We start from the raw sequence: 17,659 nt of genomic DNA on the forward strand, positions 1-17,659 counted from the left end.
TCTTGGATATATCCTTAACCTGTTTCCTCCGCACTGATGTGTTATTGTAGATCACCTGCAGCTAATTTTCCCGTGTTTTCATTATTATTGTAAGAGCAGCAAAATCTATCCTCTTAAAGAGTTCCTGTTGTTGCAGTGTGGGTATTTGTTTCTTTACCACAATGACCCAGTATTAAGAAAGTAAGGAAAAAACATATTAATGCATCTTATAAAACAATTCGGAAAAAAAGAAAAAATCTAAATAAAGTTCTATACACTCGATTGGTTACTTTACTGTCATTCAAATCTCCAAATCCCGCCCTTATCCCTCACCCTCCTCTGCCCCAGTCGCTGTTAGCCCCCCTTCTCCTCCTCTTCCTCCTCCTACCTCTGCCGGCTGGTGGAAGCTTCAGACCTCCTCTTCTGTCCTCTCCTCACTCCATCCCACGGACGAGTGTACACAGACTCTTAAGTTGAACCCAGACGCGCACACACAAGACAACACTTACAGCAAGAGGACGATAGTCGGAGGAAAGGTAGAGAGGGAAAAGAAAGGAGAGTGGACGGAGCTGCTGCCGAGCGAGCAAAATTTGGATTTTAATTTATTAAGCGAGCCCTAAATGACAGATTTGTCTTTGCTTTTTACTGTTTCAAAGTCCACTGTGAAGTGCACTTTTTTTTCGGGACTTCGTGTGACCCTCTGGTAATATTTTAAAAACTTTGCAAGAAAGAAAACTGCGACAAAGGCAAAGAGAACAGCGCTTTAACCGTCAGCTTTAACCGTCCCGTATGGATAAATAAGGCAGAGAAGCGCACTGGTGGAAAAAAGCTCACTACGGGGAATTTCATTCATTCATCGGTTCTGACTTGAAGGAGAGAGAGTTTTTTAGGGGGAGGCGGATTAAAAAAAGAAGCCAGCTTGCACCGGAATTGCCCATTGGGGGGTTCCTCTTTATTACTGACTGAAGAAGGATTTATAGTTTACTCCAAATCTCATCTGCTCGGTGTCTTAGGTCAAGCACAGCGGGAGCGCAGTTTGGTGAAAATGAGATTGATGGCACCAATGCGATAGTAATCTTTCTGTGGGAACAAAAGGAGAAAGAAATATAGAAATTAAAACATTGCCCTTTGAATCCTTATTGCGAACAGTCGTGGGGTTTTTTATCGACTGGAGGGATGGAGACGATCGGGAGAAAGGGAGGCGCGCCGTTGGGGTGTCGCCTCTGGAAGACGCTGCTTCTTCTTCTGCTGTGGAAAGGTAAGAAATGGAAGTGCGAACAAAAACTTGTTGCCAGCTTTACTTACTGTTATTTCATTGTTCTGGACTGGAAAACGGAAATTCCCGCTCGCTATTATTTATCTAGATATTTCATTTGTGGTGTCATCTTAGAAATGCGACATTATAGGCAAAACTGATAACTTTTGTAGTACTTACAACAAAGGCATACATTATAATTGTATTTATATGAACTCTTTTTGTTAAAATGTTTCCTAGGGCGAATAGATACCCCGAAGACGGTTAGAAATTGAACTATAACAGTGAGGTGAAGAGAAACCAAACACAAAACTTAGTTACCCAGCTTGCTATCCTGCAAGGAAACAATGTTAATAATAACTTAAGTGTCTTAGAAGTGTCACACTGACCAAGTTAAAGTAATTCACACCATTTTTGCTTTTTTACTGAGATGGTAACCAACGACAGGGGGTTATGCCAACATCACGATACTTGCCTAGAAATTCCCAGAAAAGGCAATTTCTCGTCTCCTAAATAACAACCGAATAGCCAGTATTCACCTTGACGCCTCATGTATCCCCTCATGTGTGTAGAATAATAAGTAATTGAGTCCAAGCTCAAATGACAGATGCATTCTAACTGGTGCCACCTGAGACACGCGAACCCTGGCTAGTTGCTGACTTGCTCATGTGCCAGTTTGAGTTCTCTGAGAGGAAAGACCTGAGTGTTTCCTGGACAAAACTATACTTGCTTTTCTATAGTGGGGGGCGGGATCAGCACTGACTGTTTGCAAACATTTTCTGCTGCACACTTCAAACAAGCTCTAGAGGTTGTCCCTTGTTTGAAAAAAGAAAAAAAGATCTAAAGGATTTTTAATGACACGAAGTCCCTCAAACGGAAAGAAAATCAACCATTTTTCTTCTTTTAAAATGTACTCGAGTGTCGACGAACAGAGAAAACGACTAGTAATTGCCTTACTCGCCTATGTTAATTGAAGTTAAAAGAAGCAATAATAAGATTCTGTCTTTGTCGGGAATTGGACACATTAAGAAAGAAGAGAGCGGTTAATATCTCCATTATCCAGTTAAGTGAATAACTGACTTATTTGCAGAACTTAAAAGCCCCTTTTTATAAATCTGACCTGACTCGTAAAAACCACGACACTCCAGTTTAACTGGTCTTATAAGATCAACTGAATCCACATCGGGGGGTTCTTATTCACAGCGCCCGAAGTGCGCAAAGGATTTTCACTCTCGTGCTCAAGAGCACTTGTAAAATAGAGCTGAGATATTATTAATTTTGCTCAGGTAACACCACCTGACTCAGAGGAGGGAAAAAAGCAAGAAGCACAATCGGAACGAGGCTTTAGAATATTTTGCATTTAAAGCGTGGGCGCGATTTTACGCCTCCGTTTTAAAGACAAATGACAAATCATCGGCATTAGTATCACGTTTCCTATGAGTGTCTTCTGTGTTTGTGCGCGCGGTCGAATCTGTGTGTTTTAATCAGCTCCGATCACTCACGGCTCACTTAGCAGTTAACAGTGACTGCGTTGTGCGCTCCCGAGCACGGTGGTCGTTGTGCTCGCGGCGCAAGGCGCACGGACTGGAGATGGCGAGCAGGGTCGACGCGCCGAAAAACAGCTGTGTCCCGCAAAACGGCTGAGTAACCAAACACTGAAATTATCTAAAACATTTCTCCCCTCTTCTCCTGTAACATTCTCACTTCTTCTCTTAGTGGAATGAAACGCAAAATAGTGTAGGGACATGGACGGTCTGTGACTTTTGTCTGTACACATTGCTCTTTGACTGCTTTTTAGTACCAGCTTTTCTGGTTTGGATGGTCGTCAGTATTGCTCCCCCCTCTCTCCCTTTCTCTCTCACTCTCTCTGTACAGGTTAAGGTCCGCTGCAGCTCGGCTGTGGTTAAACAGTTTTCATTGGGCACATGGGGAAATCTGGCTCTAATCGTGTAATAATAACACACCTAAGGCTGTTTAAAAAGCAAAAGATTAACCTTGCCTTCACTCTATCTCTCTCTGCCAGTGCATTCTGCCGTTTCAGTACACAGTCAAAGTGGTTCCTTGGTGCAAGTGTTCCCTGTTCATTTGTTGCTACATTGGCTGTGTCAGCCTATGCTCGCATTTACAGTAGGTGTATGTCTGTGCCCTCCATTAGTCACATAGGCCCTGAGTCATCTGCATTTGTGTGTATGCCGCTGTCTGTCATACAGTAGCTGCGATCTGTAATACTTCACAATTTTCCACCTCCTCACTTCAGTCCCAGAATTAACAACTTTGAAAGACATTTTGTTCAGATGTGAGATAGTTTTCTGTTTTGTTCTAAGTATTACATGTCACATCACCTCCTAATTAGGGATATTTATTGTACCCTGATCTTCCAATATATCACCGTTTGTGTCACCCTTATGACTGGCATTTCTATTTTCATGTCACTCAGTTTCACTGTAATTACATCATTGTGGTATTTCATCATCCAGGTCATCTCTAGGATGACATTGTAGGCTTGTTCAAACACCAAGGATCTGACAAGTGCCAGTTCAGAGGCAAACAGTTTGTTCTGGAAGATTCAGAGGCTGAAAAGTCACTGGGGGTAATGTCTCAGGTCTGTAATCTTAGCAGGAGGTCATGGGTGGGTGGTTTAGAAGCCGTACACCCTCTCATGCAGTGAGATATGGCTGATATTTTTTTTTTTTGGTACTTAGTTTGAAAGTTTTTTAAAAAATTTAGCTGCAAAAGCGACTGATGCAGTTTCACTGAATTAGTTTATGGTTTGTCGTAACCGTTTGTCGTAAAACTGAAACAGCTATGACAGATGAGCTGAGAAAAAAATTCCACTTCCAGTACCACTTTCCTATGAAATAACAGAAATTACTCTTCCTATGCACCGTTCATGAGTTTGGGACGTCAAATCAAAAACTCCTTTAAAAAAATCCTTATAATTTGGTTTTGTCGTCTATTCCTTACTGACTGATATTTGTACTAAAATAAGTTTACTGTAGATGTAATGTATCATACAAATGCACAATTATTATTACACCGAGTTTGTAACAGCCCCACACCAATAAAAATAAAAAGAATTTAATAAATATAAATATTTTAGTTGGTCTTTTTGAAACTCTTCAATATCAGTATATGCATAGGCCCTGGGTTATACTCTTGATGCGTATTGAAGGAATATGCTTGTTTCCAATTGCCAGACTGGGGCCATTTAAAAAGTGTAAATCAGGAAATCTCATCAGTCTCGCTCCACAGTTTCACAGACATTAATGACAGCGAACTGCTCCTTTCCAGCACTAGTCGCTGGAATAGCTATGTGGCAGATTGTACTTTATTTGTCAAAGATGGGAGGGGTGGGGGGTGCACTGTTCAGTATATATATGTGTGTATACATGTGTGTGTGTTTTGCCCAGTGTGTTTCACCCCATGTGCTTGAGCGTGTTTCGCGCTACACCGTTAACCTGTAGCAGAGTGTCAGCACTACGCACCATTACTCATGGAATACGGAGCATCAATAATTACTGACATAAAATCACTGACACATACACACACCTACATGCACAAACACATTTGTTTTACTATCCCTATGGGAACTCTAATTCCCCAGCATTCCCTACTGCCTTAATTCTAACCCCAACCTAACCACAAGCTAAACTACACCTTAAACCATTGAAACAGAATGGACCAGTCTGTCACAGAAGACACCAACACTGAGGTCCCCATAGTGACTCAGAGTCTGCATGGTTTGGTGTGCAGTCAGTGTAAAGACCTCACTTGCATATAAAAAAACAGTCACGGGACTTCTCACCTTGGCCTTTCTATATGCCGCCTTCACTCCCTGGGTTCTTTGTGTCTCATTGTTGGTTTCATTCACCGACTGAATCATTCAGGCACGCACTCGCATCACTCTTTGCTGTGCACACAGAGCCACTGTCACGCATATACAGCACATTCAAACACACTCGCACACAGAGGCTGCTTATTCTGTGAAAAACAAGCAACAGAGAAGATTGTAAATCAGACAAGGGGCATTTCAGAGATAGGAAATGTGAACTTCTAACATTTACTCATGAAAGCAAAAGGGGATATGTGGAAGAGAAAGAAAGCGTGAGATGTGAGTGCTACTTCTAAACGCCACATTGTTAGAAAATCATGCCACTTCAGTTTGAGCCTTTTTCACTTTGCCTCTCTGTCATACACATATGCACATGCTCATATAGCCTCTTTGTCGTGGTGAAAGTGAGAGGGTAGAGCACACAGAGAGAGAGAGAGAAAGCACAGAGAAGGTCACACAGACACTGAAAAACAAAAAAAGGGGTGTATTCGATGGAGTGGACATGAGACACTCTCCACTGACTGCCTCCTTTTTCTCAGCATTCATGAGTTTAACTTTGTTTTTTTTGGAGGTGTCTTGCATGCTACAGATTTACTGAATCACTGCAGGGCTGCTGGTGTCGTTCACTTGCCTGTCATCCGGAAAGTACAGAATCAGTCAATATAACAACGCATAGGATTTAATATATATATTTTTTGCACTAGCAGAAAAGATTGTAGGGCTGAACATTAATCAAATGCCAGTTTGTGAAGCTGCTGAAACTTCAGACATACCGGGTGAAGGTTTTATTAATTCACTGTTTTGTTCCTTGAGTTGTCAGCAAAGACCTGTCACTAATATCTACATTTTATTTTCACCTTCTATTAGTTGTGAATATTTCTTACAATATATTGGGCCAACAATATTCAGCACCACACAAAAAATAGACAGACTTCTGCCAGCTGGCAGGTTCAAGTGTTATTCGTCTTGTCATGTTTCCAGCATGAAACAAAAGCGAAAAGCTTAAGAATATTTGAATACTTGATGCCCTTTAAGCTTATTTTTCTTTTCCCTTTTGAACCTGATTTTATCACCATTCATTAATATTTTGTTAATTATCCAAAGCCTAGAATGTTACTGAAGTGTGTAGGTTTGTTTTGTTTTCCTGTTTTCATCTTTATGACTTTCACAAAAATCTTTCATTTGTTGGAGTTCGAGAGCATCATCTCTCTTCAGCGAAGAAAGTGACAGACAGGGAGATAGGATCTTACCTTGTGAGTGTATTCACCTTTTGTGTCACTTCATTCTGTATCAGCAAATCTCACCAAGAAGGATGCAAAGGGTATAGATATTTACACCTATCACTTACACACACGTGGCCACACACAATAAGACTCACATTGTTTTTACGTTAGGCTTCTTGGTTACAGTATCTGTCTACCTGTCCGGTTCTCTTGAACTTCAAATTTAGGAGAACTGTTTAATAGGACCAGAAGAACAGACTGATTTCTCAGAGATACAAGTGGTCAAAGGGTTTGAGAACACAATATATTTGAGGCCGCCTCAAAAGGGAAAGGACTCAAATGCTGGGCGCCGAACAGCACGTAAGTAGTTTCAGTGACAACGTTTATTTTCTCAGTAAGTGTTCACAATCAGGAAACTGGAATGTGAGTTTAACAAGTGCTAAATGCCACAATTAAACCAAAGGGGTTTTAAGCAGCCTGGGCTAAGTAAGCAATCTGGTCGTTGGTCAGTGGAAACAGCAGTTCCGGGAATTGGGCTGGAGGGAGAGTCAAACTGGGTCTGGGGCAAGGGTCAGAGTCACTGTAAATAGAGTACAGACGTTCAGGTATGGTTCGGGAGAAATACGGGCAAGCTAGTCGTTCTGAATTTTCCTTAGTACTGTGTACTTGCTGTGGGTGGTCTGTAGTGGCATGAAGGGGTAAGTGGTCCGAAATACCTGGCGTTGAGGCAGGGAGGCAGGCAGGTGAGTCGGGTGAACAGCCCGTGGGACTGTCAGAAGGGCCAGCTTCCGGATCGGAGCTCTTCGGCGGAGATTTGTGTCTGGCAACTTGGTGCGTGGCTATGAAAGAAAACACATGATGAGACAAGGTAGTTTTCAAGAAGTGTGCGAAATCACAGTGGTGGCCTGCACTAACTAGGGTTGGCTGAGAATCTGGCGAAGAGAGGTTGAGTGCGCTGGCCTTATGAGTCCCCGGCTTAATCACCCACAGGTGCGAGCAATCAGCAGAACACAGAGGCCCCTCCCAGGGGTGGAGATGCCGGCTCGGAGGGAGACACACTAGCACACACCCGGATCATGACAAGCATCATCTCTCTTCACATTAATATTTGTGTATGTGTCAGAGATGTCATACTTTGGTAGGCTGCAGAGAGAACGATGAAATTACTAAGACTAATTAGTGTCATAGCTTAGAAGGAAATTCTTAGAGCATGTTATTTCAGTTATTTGAATCAATGTACATTTATAATTAAATTTACAGCCTCTTAGTTTGTAGTTTCATGCATTAATGTTAGAAAGAGTATAGTGCAATCTCGTTGTTAGTATATTTATCTTTTTTGTAGCTTGTCTATTTTAATGTGAATGATAGGTAAATTCATGTAATGCCAGAGATTTGCTGATTGTATTTCACAAAACCCTTGCTTCAAACCTGCTTGAATTCACTCAGGATCAGTGCTTTCAGTTCAACTTTGGGAGACAGACACACACTCTGCTTTTAAGATTATGCTTGAGAATGTTGTTTTTGATAAAGTGTATAGTTAGAGAGGAATTGTGTGACTCTGGAACATCCTTTTGTTATGCCTCTGTTGGATAAGGCTGGCGGGGAACACCATGATGCACTGAACTTGTTCTTACTTTTACTTCCTTTTTTAAAATCCTCATGTAATTATATACCACCACTGCATGTTAACTTTCATTTACTCTCTTCCACAGTGTGTGTTGTGTTTTCTCCTCTTTACTCTAATCCCCCAACTAATTGTGGCACATGGCTGTCCCTCCCTGACCCTGGTTCTACTGGAGGTTTCTGCTTGTTAAAAGGGAGTTCGTCCTTTCCATTGTAGCCAAGTGTTTGCTCATAGAGGATATTCTGATCGTTGGGTTTTACATTGTTGTTTTTTTTCTATAATATTGCATTATCTCTGTCCGACAATAAAACATCAACTGGAGGTGGTTGTTGTTGTGAATTAGTGCTGTATAAATAAAGTTGAGGCTTACATTCATTAAGGTCCTATAATTAAAAAATGGTTGAAACAAAGTGTTATGGCCCTGGGCCTCGGAGGGAGTGAGACCGCCCTTTTCCCTCCAAGCAAGTCCAAGAGTGCCAGGACTCTCCGACGACTGGCTAGCGGGAGACTTGTGCCAGCCCCTGTCCATGCAGATGGCACTGTCTCAACTCACATAGGCGATTGGCTGCCTGGGAATCCTGTGAACGTGCTCACCTGCCACTACAAAAGACTGGAAATCCTTCACTCAGGGCGGCTGCTTTGGAGACTGTGCAGCTTGCCCTTTCTGCTTCCCTCTGTGAACCGTGCTTGCTCAGCTCTGTTCATAGTGGTGAACTTTGCGGGTTACCCCGGTGTATGGTTGAGCTTAACCTGTTTAGAGTTGTCATTTTTTTTACTCAGCTGTATTTTTCTATTGAGTTAATTGGTTGCCCAGTGGCATGTTGAACAAAGCCCTGTCGGTTTTCTGTTTATAGTTTGTAATAAACCTTTTTTTTAAAAAACAAAAACAAAAAACTGACTCCACTCAGGGTGACCTTATTTGTGTTCGTCTCCTTAGTTATGTTTTTGGCTTTTGAGCCGGGTCGTAACACAAAGTTATGTAATATGTACATGTAATATGTATGTAGATACTATACTTGACACTGCAGCAAAATAATTTCAAAATTCTCCACCTTATGTGTGTTTAAAGAATAAACTTTAAAAGCTCAGAAGGGCTTATTGGATGGTTAAAGAGTTTCTGACGCATCCTCTCCTCACACCAGTATTCAATATTACATTAGTTAAATCAAGAAAGAAAGATCGCTTTTCTTCTTTATGCATCTATTTCTGTTTTATCAACAGCAAAACAACTAATGCAGGTGTTCCACCTGTTTTCCCTATACGTAAATGATACTGCTAGTATGTGACGGCACAACAAGTCACTCTTGGCCTCAGTGTGGCTGTTGGAACCAGCTAAAATACATTTAGCTTCCGATGTGGCTGGGAAACACTTCATCAAAAGTAGTTCTTTTCTAGCGTAACCAGTCAGTGTGATGACTCATACAAAACAGCAGACCATTTCAAAGGAAACACTGATGGAAATAGCTGTGTGGGAAATGAAAAGAGACTGAGAAGTTAAAATCCTTTGCACAACTTACTGATTGTACCCTCAGAAAGTTGAGAAAAAAAAGGAAAGATCAGAACCAGACCTCTTAAATCTGGCTTCTGAGATGTGTGTGTGTGTGTGTGTATACATTTAGAAGGTAAACGCTGAAAGTAATACTGCTAAATTGAACTGGAGAAGGAATAAAAATTTAGGATTTGTTTAATGAAAACACATTACGTGTTTTTTTTTCTACTGATTTTTTGTACTGATAGAATACAGATCATCACCCATTCACCAAATCTTGAGGACTTATGTAATTGATTTTATTTGGCACAAGTTTTAAGCATCCGCTCTGTAAATTCAGCTCTGGACTTTGTATCGTCATTGGTAAATTCTGCTCTGTTTACATTTTTGCTATTAATAGAATCCACTCCAACACTTATTGAAAGTCAGTTAATGAGCCTAAGTAGTTTTGAATAGTCCAACTTCCTCTGCAGAGGCCAGTGTGTGCTTGGTGAGCCTGCATTTCTGTGTATGCTCTGTGACCATGAGACGGCATGGGTTTCAAAGGCCTGTCGAGAGGTTTAAGGGTCTTGCTAATGAGCAAGTCATTTTCCCTCAGATTAGCATGAATAGCTGGACTAATTTTGTGTGTGCATTCCTGCGTGCATGTCTGTTTGTGTGTATGTGTGCGACAACTAGTGTAGGTCTGGAAGTCATGTCTTGGGGTTTAAGGTTGAACTAATCAGCAACACATTTCCCCCTGCATTAGCTTCACTTGGCTGATTAGCTGCACACTCTGAGTGTGAAAATGTGCACATAAGAGAAGCTGGCTGATCATTATCCCCATGACACAATGACTCAGAGCAATCTAACAATGGATTAACATTAGCTCTCATTTCTCTCATTGAATTTTGATTGAATGTAATTTATTGGTATGTGCTGTATGCGTGTTTGGAGCTTTGAAGGAAATTAAGTGCTAAAGTATGATAAATACGAGCAGCCGAACAGGTAGCCTTTCATTTCTCCGTGACGCTGACTGCAGTTCGTAGAATACAATCACGATATGAAAAATTGGGTATGTCCTGAAGTACACTGGCATTCTAGGTTCTTTTAACTGCAATGATTCAGATGTGTGGCGTGCAGAGTTTTTCCTGTGTGTGTGTGCTTCTTTGTAAAAATCTACTCCACAAATGCGCCTAAGAAGTGTAGCTAATGCTAGCTGATCACTGCTTAATAATTAAATGAAAACATGACTTGAATTAGTTGCTTGCTTTGACATAATCCCTATATTAGTAACATAAATAGCAGGATGTCTGATCGCTGCGAAAGATAACATAAACTCCAGTGGGCTGATATCGAGGGAGCTCCTCCAGAGAGGTTTCTCACTGAGATGTCATTGCAGATCATCCATTGGTCGTTTAAGCGGGAGGGGGTTGCGGTTGCTGTGGTTGCCACATTTTGAGCCATTGCTCCGAAGTAAAGTTTTTCAACCCTTGGGAGTGCTCTAATGGCCTTCGTCTGTTGCCTGTCTTGCTTGTTAAAAAGCTGGCTGTCTAACTGTTGTGAAAGTGTAACAGAAAAAAGTTTTAACCAATGCTAGAATTCCTTGGTTCCCTCGTAAAGCACCCCCAAAGTGTGACATAGATTGGATTGCTGAGATCTCATGAAAAGAAAAGGTAGAGAAACACAAACAGACACATTACGTTATAAATCATGTGGCATCAGAGCCTTTGCTTTACCGTTTGCAATACCGTCTCTGTGAGTTCTCTGGGAGCATTTGCAAACGGTAAATAACATTGCAAGTCAATAATCTGGATTGCTTATCAGTTTATTTTACTCCATGTTTTTGAATGAAGCATTGTTTAAGTAATTAACGGGCTGGAATTGATAGACATTTTATTGACTATGTTATAATGTTTACTAATTTCAAATTTCATACTGTGTTAAAAGCTCCTTCATGCTACTACTTTAGAAGGCAAACTGAAATGAAAAAGTGTTGAAATTAACACCTTAACTGTGTTTTTTATGTTTGCATTCCTTCTATTTTTCTGTTTTCAATCAGAAAGCTGTATGTAGTTTTTCTTTGCAGCACTTTTGCAGCACCGTGCCACTACTAAAGCAACATTTACCTTAGGGAGCAATAACGTTTTTCTAGAAATAACTTTTTTCATAAGGCAGGCAAGAAGCAGTACAATAATTTTTGTTTTTCTCTTTTACTTTCCTTCCAACATCCAGTCTGTAAATCCATCATTCTTTCGTAGTCTCCTCTCAGTTTGTCAGATTTCTGCTTCGCCTCTGCAGTCCTCTGCTGTATTACTTATTCTAGTGATTGATTTCCTATCGCTTTTTCCTTCACTGAAGTGGTAGTATTTAGCTGGTGGTCTGCTACAGGCCCGAGTCTTTTGATGGCTAATCGTTTATTTATGTTCTTTCATCACAGCATTAATTATCTGACAAACATCTGAGGAGCAATAATAGGAGTTTAATGGGGCAATACTTACATGAGGGGAAGAGACAAATTTCCCTGACTTCCTTGCTCTTTTTCATCTTTGCATTCTGTTTCTTCGCAGGCTTTAAAGTGCAATTTTTGCTCATTTAAACATTTCCATAAGGTCATCAATCACTCTAACATTTTATCTTTTGGTTTCTTTCTATCTTTTGCTGCAGCCGTCTTAGATTTCTCCTGCCTTTGTCACATTCATCTTTTTTACTTACTCTCTTCCACTGCATTTTCCGTCATTACTGTTCTCTATTTCTTATCTTTCTCACTCCATCACATCATCTTTTGCTTCTGAGTTTTAGACATCATCTCCCCTTTTCTGCACCTTTTTGTCCCACCTTCTTTTTCACACTTTTGCACTTTTTTTTCTCGCGCTGTCTCCTGTCAATATTTTCCCTAGTGTCACCCTTTTTTTCTCCTGTTCTCTTTCTCCCTCCCTCTCCAGTTCTATATCTCCCTTTTTGAGTACCTCTTAACCAGTCCTTTGAGAGTGTGTGAGCTGCTCGGCCTAAATGATTTTCTATTACCGCCGCTTGTTAACAGTGCTCTATTTGATAAAGCTAATGAAATTGAAAACTTTCATCCAAGCCAAATTGATTTTGAACCTGAAACTGCATGTGGTGGGGAAAAAAACCCCTAGAAAGTGAGAAAGCAAGTGCATTGTGTTAGTGGAGCATGACAATCACTTTAGAGAGGGCACAGAAATCAATTAGCCTGTCTGTTGTTTTACTCTTGTCCTTGGGGAGACTAAAAGACCAAAAAGCGCCATCTTCAGCTGTGTGTTTGTGTATGAAACCAAGAACAGTGCTGCAGGTTTGACAGAGATTGAGAGAGTGTGTTGTTTTGTGCTTAAAGGGGTAATTCAATGAGCTTAAACATATGAACTGGGCTAATACGTTTGGATTCCATTTTACTCTTTAGGCTTCACATCCAGACAGTCGACCAAGAGGTGACTGGTAATCCAAAGTATTCTAAACAGCAGTGATTTGAAGTTGCAATTTTAATTAAAGGCATGAAAATTATAGTTGTGAAACCGTGATTAGATGGATCATATCCATTAGCTGGTGTTTAGCTCAATTCATCTAGGATATAGAGCACCAGTTGGCAACAACATCCTCGTAATCCTTAAATGTTTGGAGACTGCGTGAATGTTCAACACCTGAATCAGCTACATCATAGTCACTGACAGATGAACTAAATAACATTAATCATCTTGTTAAATGCATAGCAATGTTCTTCATGAAAACCTGGTGATTCACATGTTATTTGACATGTATCACCAGCCCTCGTTGTTGCAAACCAAGCTCCCTCCAGTGGCAACAGCAGTCTTCGACAGTATCAGTTTCCCACATTAGGATAATGTTCCATTAAAAAATCTTTAATAATAGAACAAAGAGACGAAGACTTTCACTTCCAAACTCTCCAGATCTCACTTGAAAAAATTGCCAAAAAAAGGACAGCATAACCCCCTAAACCCCAAATTGTTTGCTGAACACATCCCAGTTCTAGAAACCACAAGAGATCCCTGGAAACCCAGTGTCCACACCCTGATGGGACAGAGTTGTTTTGACCTTTTAATGGGAATCCACTAAATATATGTTTTTGAAAGTTATGTCTGATAGGTACATTGTCCTCCTGTGCCTATCCAGTCTCTCTTCCTGCATGACTGTGAATTGTTCCTTTACATCCTCCACATAAAATGGTAAATAGCACTTTATGCGGAATGGCAAATGCCATAAGGCTGCCTCACCAGCTCGTGGGCCTGTAGCTGGCATGTCAACGGCTGTCTCAGCTGTATCGGGTGGGGAAATGTGCTTGTTAAACTGATAGATAACAGACTTACTTGAAATGTCTCTCTATAATTAGTTGTTCACCACAGTTGAAAGTGTTCTTCTTACCAAATTTTCACACCAGGGGACTAATCAAGGAGATTCAAGGTTGTCACTAATCAAGGACAATCAAATTTGTATTCTTTTGTTATAAAGAATTTCCCCTTTTACTGTAGGTCATCATCGGAGCTAAAAAGAGCATGAGGCACAAAGTGAGTAAAATATAAAATTAGACATTCAAATGAAATGTCAATGTAAGTGATTATGTGCGTGCTTGTCTGTTTGTGCTGATAGCTTTTGGACAGCTCCTTACAGCCTGTGTGTGATTGCACAAACATTTTTTAATAAGTTTGTGTTCACAGGTGTTTATTTCTTTATTTGTTATTGTACGTAGAGTTAGAATGTGTGGCTCAGGGCGGCTGCAAACACTTGATGGGATTAGCTACAGTCTGAGAAAAAGGGAGGGAGAGAGAAGTAAAGGGGGACATTAAAAGGCCGGGCCAGGCCACGATCTGGGCGCTGTGAAAAAATAGGACGCAGAGATGAAGAGAGTGAGTGAGAGAGAAATGAAAAGAGGATGAAAATCTAGCAGTGTGAAATAAGAGTTTTAGGGGGGAAGAGAGTAAGATTGGAGTTAGATGAGGTGAGAAGAACAGAAAAGCAGTAAATAAGTGGAGAAAGAAGGAGGATTGTAAGTTGAAGTTGAAATAACAAACAAATTATGGGTCACAGAAAAGGGGGAAAACAGATGGAGCAGAGGTTAAAGAAACAAGGAGATGAACATACCTGGAAAACAAAGGGATAGAAGATGTGTTTGTTGAAGAAAAAGCTGTGGTTTGAGTGCGAGGGACAGCAAGATATTTAATATTTCATTCAGTGTTTCTCTTAGCCTGTAGGCCAGCTTTACTGTGGAGATTTTCACTATTTACAAAACTCCCAGTGGCTTCAGGACTCCATCTGCATAATGTTTAACATGATCAACTCGGCTGCACTCTGCCTGTCAAAGAGAGACGTTGTAAGGACTTTGGGCATCAATCCCTAAGGCCTACTAAGAGGCTAGGGAGAGGGATTCAGAGATGGAGTAGTGGCAAGACTACACAGAGTAATTGAATAAAAAAGCTCATAAAGTAAAAGTTACCCAAATGAGACTCCAGCTTTGTATTTTGTATGTACCTGTTCTTTTTAGAACATTAGCTGAACTCTGTCTTAATTTAACAATTTCTTACCGAAGTAAAAGATTACAGTTACTTGTGCATTAGCTATGATTGACAGAGCAGCCTACATGCTAATCAAGATGCAAACAAATGGCAGTGGTTTTGCTAAAAAATCGCTGCATGAAAATTACTTAGACCAGAACACTGACATCTCAGTGAGATTTGGCATCAGGCTGCGCTTAAGAAATGAACAATTAAAGCCGCATCTGTTGAAGATCACAGTGACAGCTTAGTGATTACAGACAGTGACTCACTAAAAGAGACTATACTTAGTGAATACTACACAGTCCTAGAAAATGTCTTGTTCAGGCTTTCTGGAGAGAATTATAAACCACCAATCTGACCTTTTTTATTTTCCCATTGTTTCAACCTCACATGAATTTCAGTTTCCTCGTTGTTTTAATTTCCTTATGTTGTTAAAGTTCTGAAATTTCTTTCTACTGCTTGTTGCTTGTTAAACTTTTAACTTTAATACGGGTTTTTCTGCCAGTCTTTTAGCATTCAGCCTTTTCTATTTGTTTGGATAAATTATGCACTGGACTTCAAGAAAGTGACAGTGACTAAATTAAAGGGAGAACTTCAATGTCCACCCTTTTTCTCTTCAGGCTTGCATTAATTAACAACGGGTTTTCATAGTACTGATAAAAATTAAGTCTGGGTAGCATTATTTTTCCTTCTAAGTGTATTTAATCTTGTAAATTAGAGGTATACATAACTAATTTTCAGGTATTGTGGTCGAATTTTCAGGCATAAATGAGATAATGAGATAATATGAAGGAGACGGCAATAAATAATTTTTTATGTAACTGTCTTGCTCAGTCATTTCTGTAGTTGGACTTGCTTTTTTGTGTGTATTCTAATATAGGGGTACAATTATAGAAAGTGTCAACAGGCACAATTTTCTTTGAATTCTTCATGAAACGATGGGTTGGAATGCCACTCTGGCCCCTTTCCCTGAAACACAGTTGAGTTTGAGCAAAATCAATTAATACGTTTCTATTGAGGGCTATCCAAAGTAATTGTCACCAGCTTTGATTTCTTTTCAATTTTTTTTTTTTACCTAAATGGATGCCATTCGAAATGTCTGATCATTCATTCTCTACTCTACTGGTGGGCTTTATGTCTTCTTTCTTTATTTGGAAATAACAGTGTGGCTTTTGGTTGTTTGGCTGTTAGGAGTTTCTTTAATATATTCAAAGGCCTTGTTGACCTTGTGGGAGCTTCTCTCTCTCTCTGTGTATGTGTGTGTCTATTTTTTGCTCTTTTAAAAGCATGGATTACCTTATTTGAATCCCAAGTCCCCATAGACAGTGTGTGAGTGGTTTTACCCTGAGTAAACTTCCTGTGTGTAAAGGAAATGTCTTCAATACATTGACCAGCTCTTTGGTCTCTTGACTACTGAGCAAACATATGTGTGGATGTGTGCGCAGCATGTTTGGAAGGAAGTTGTGTGTTTGTGAGTGTGTTTGCTTTTCAAAGCTGTGTGTATGTGTGTCGGTGTGTCTTTTAAACCAACATTGCTGTGTGCTTAGTGGGAGTCTTTTCAGGACTTTCAGACTCCACTATTTGCTCAAGAGGGAGGAAGCGATTAGCACTGCCCGTTAACAAACCTCTTAACGAACCCCACTAATGAAACCTGAGGGCAGCTCTGGGACAGCCTCGGCATACCACCGTAATTAGACTGGCAAATAAGAGCTCGTTATGCAAACGAGTTAAAGTTAATCTGCATATCTTTACCTGAGACACTTGTGTTACACTGACAAATGTTTACCCAAAGGCACCGAGGAGAAAAAGAAGAGGGAGGGAAGAGTGGTGGGAGAAAAGGTGAGAGGATACGGAGGTCACAGGGATTACATAACAAACACGTTTAATGTACAATCGAGGATATGTTGGGGGAAGCCATTTTGGAAAACAGTGGGGGAATTGTTAAGGAGTGAACGGCAGCTTGGGAGAGGGCAGAAGTTAGGAGAAAAAAAATAAGTCTGTTTTCTATACTGCCAATTTATTGCTATCTCAAGTAATGAACTGTTTATACAAAGATCGCTTGTGGTTAATAGCTTACTCAAATTCCCAAAAGAGCAGTTGTGTGGTTCTAGGTGACCAAATAATAAATGGCCGAACAACTTTACATAAATTTCACACATTATGCAGCACTGTATTACATAAGCTTGGACTGAAACTTAGTTCAGACTCCATCCTGTCCTGTATTGGGTTGATCTTTGGTGTGCTTTGAGGCATGCAGGACTTGTTGTGATTGGTTCTTGGCTGAAGTGCGCATTGTCCTGGCAGCGGTCTCTGGGGTTGATGGGTTTGACCTCTGCATGGCAGCGGGGTTCCTGATGGATCACTCGCTAAAGCCAATGCACACAAGACTGCTGTGGATTAGACACACTGTATAATGTTCCATGAGTGTGGCCATCTGCTTCTGTGTATGGAAGTTAACTGAGAGTGTGTTCATGTCATCTGATACAAGATATATTTGAGGCCGTTTTTGTGAAATAGTTTAGTCTGTTCCAACAGGTATAAACAGTGACGACCATGGTGCGTGAGATAGTATGGTTGGTGCGAATTTCTGCCCATTTGTGTGTATGTGTGTGTACTTGTGCGTTTGCTCATTAGTGCAGTGGTTCAGAGGCGATTACTTATCGTCATGTTGCCCAGCCTGCTGAGTTGTGGCACAGTCAGCAGCCATCTTTATTCCTCTCTTTGTCTCTCTGTCTCTCTCTCTCTCTCTC

At 40.6% G+C, this 17,659-nt stretch overlaps 1 protein-coding gene across 1 annotated transcript in view; it reads left to right on the forward strand.

Annotated features, from left to right (window-relative positions):
- Positions 1 to 345: 345 nt before the first annotated feature.
- si:dkey-215k6.1 (transmembrane protein 132C) overlaps positions 346 to 17,659 on the forward strand; it is a 261,586-nt gene continuing 244,272 nt past the window's right edge. The window contains exon 1 of the mRNA XM_005924517.3: positions 346 to 1,237. Coding sequence (XP_005924579.1) covers positions 1,156 to 1,237 — 82 coding nt within the window. The 5' untranslated portion in view covers positions 346 to 1,155. The remainder of the gene's footprint in view (positions 1,238 to 17,659) is intronic.

The sequence above is a fragment of the Haplochromis burtoni genome, unplaced genomic scaffold (genome assembly GCF_018398535.1).
Source record: "Haplochromis burtoni strain Fernald_Lab_line unplaced genomic scaffold, NCSU_Asbu1 Contig_54, whole genome shotgun sequence".
Lineage (NCBI taxonomy): Eukaryota > Metazoa > Chordata > Actinopteri > Cichliformes > Cichlidae > Haplochromis > Haplochromis burtoni.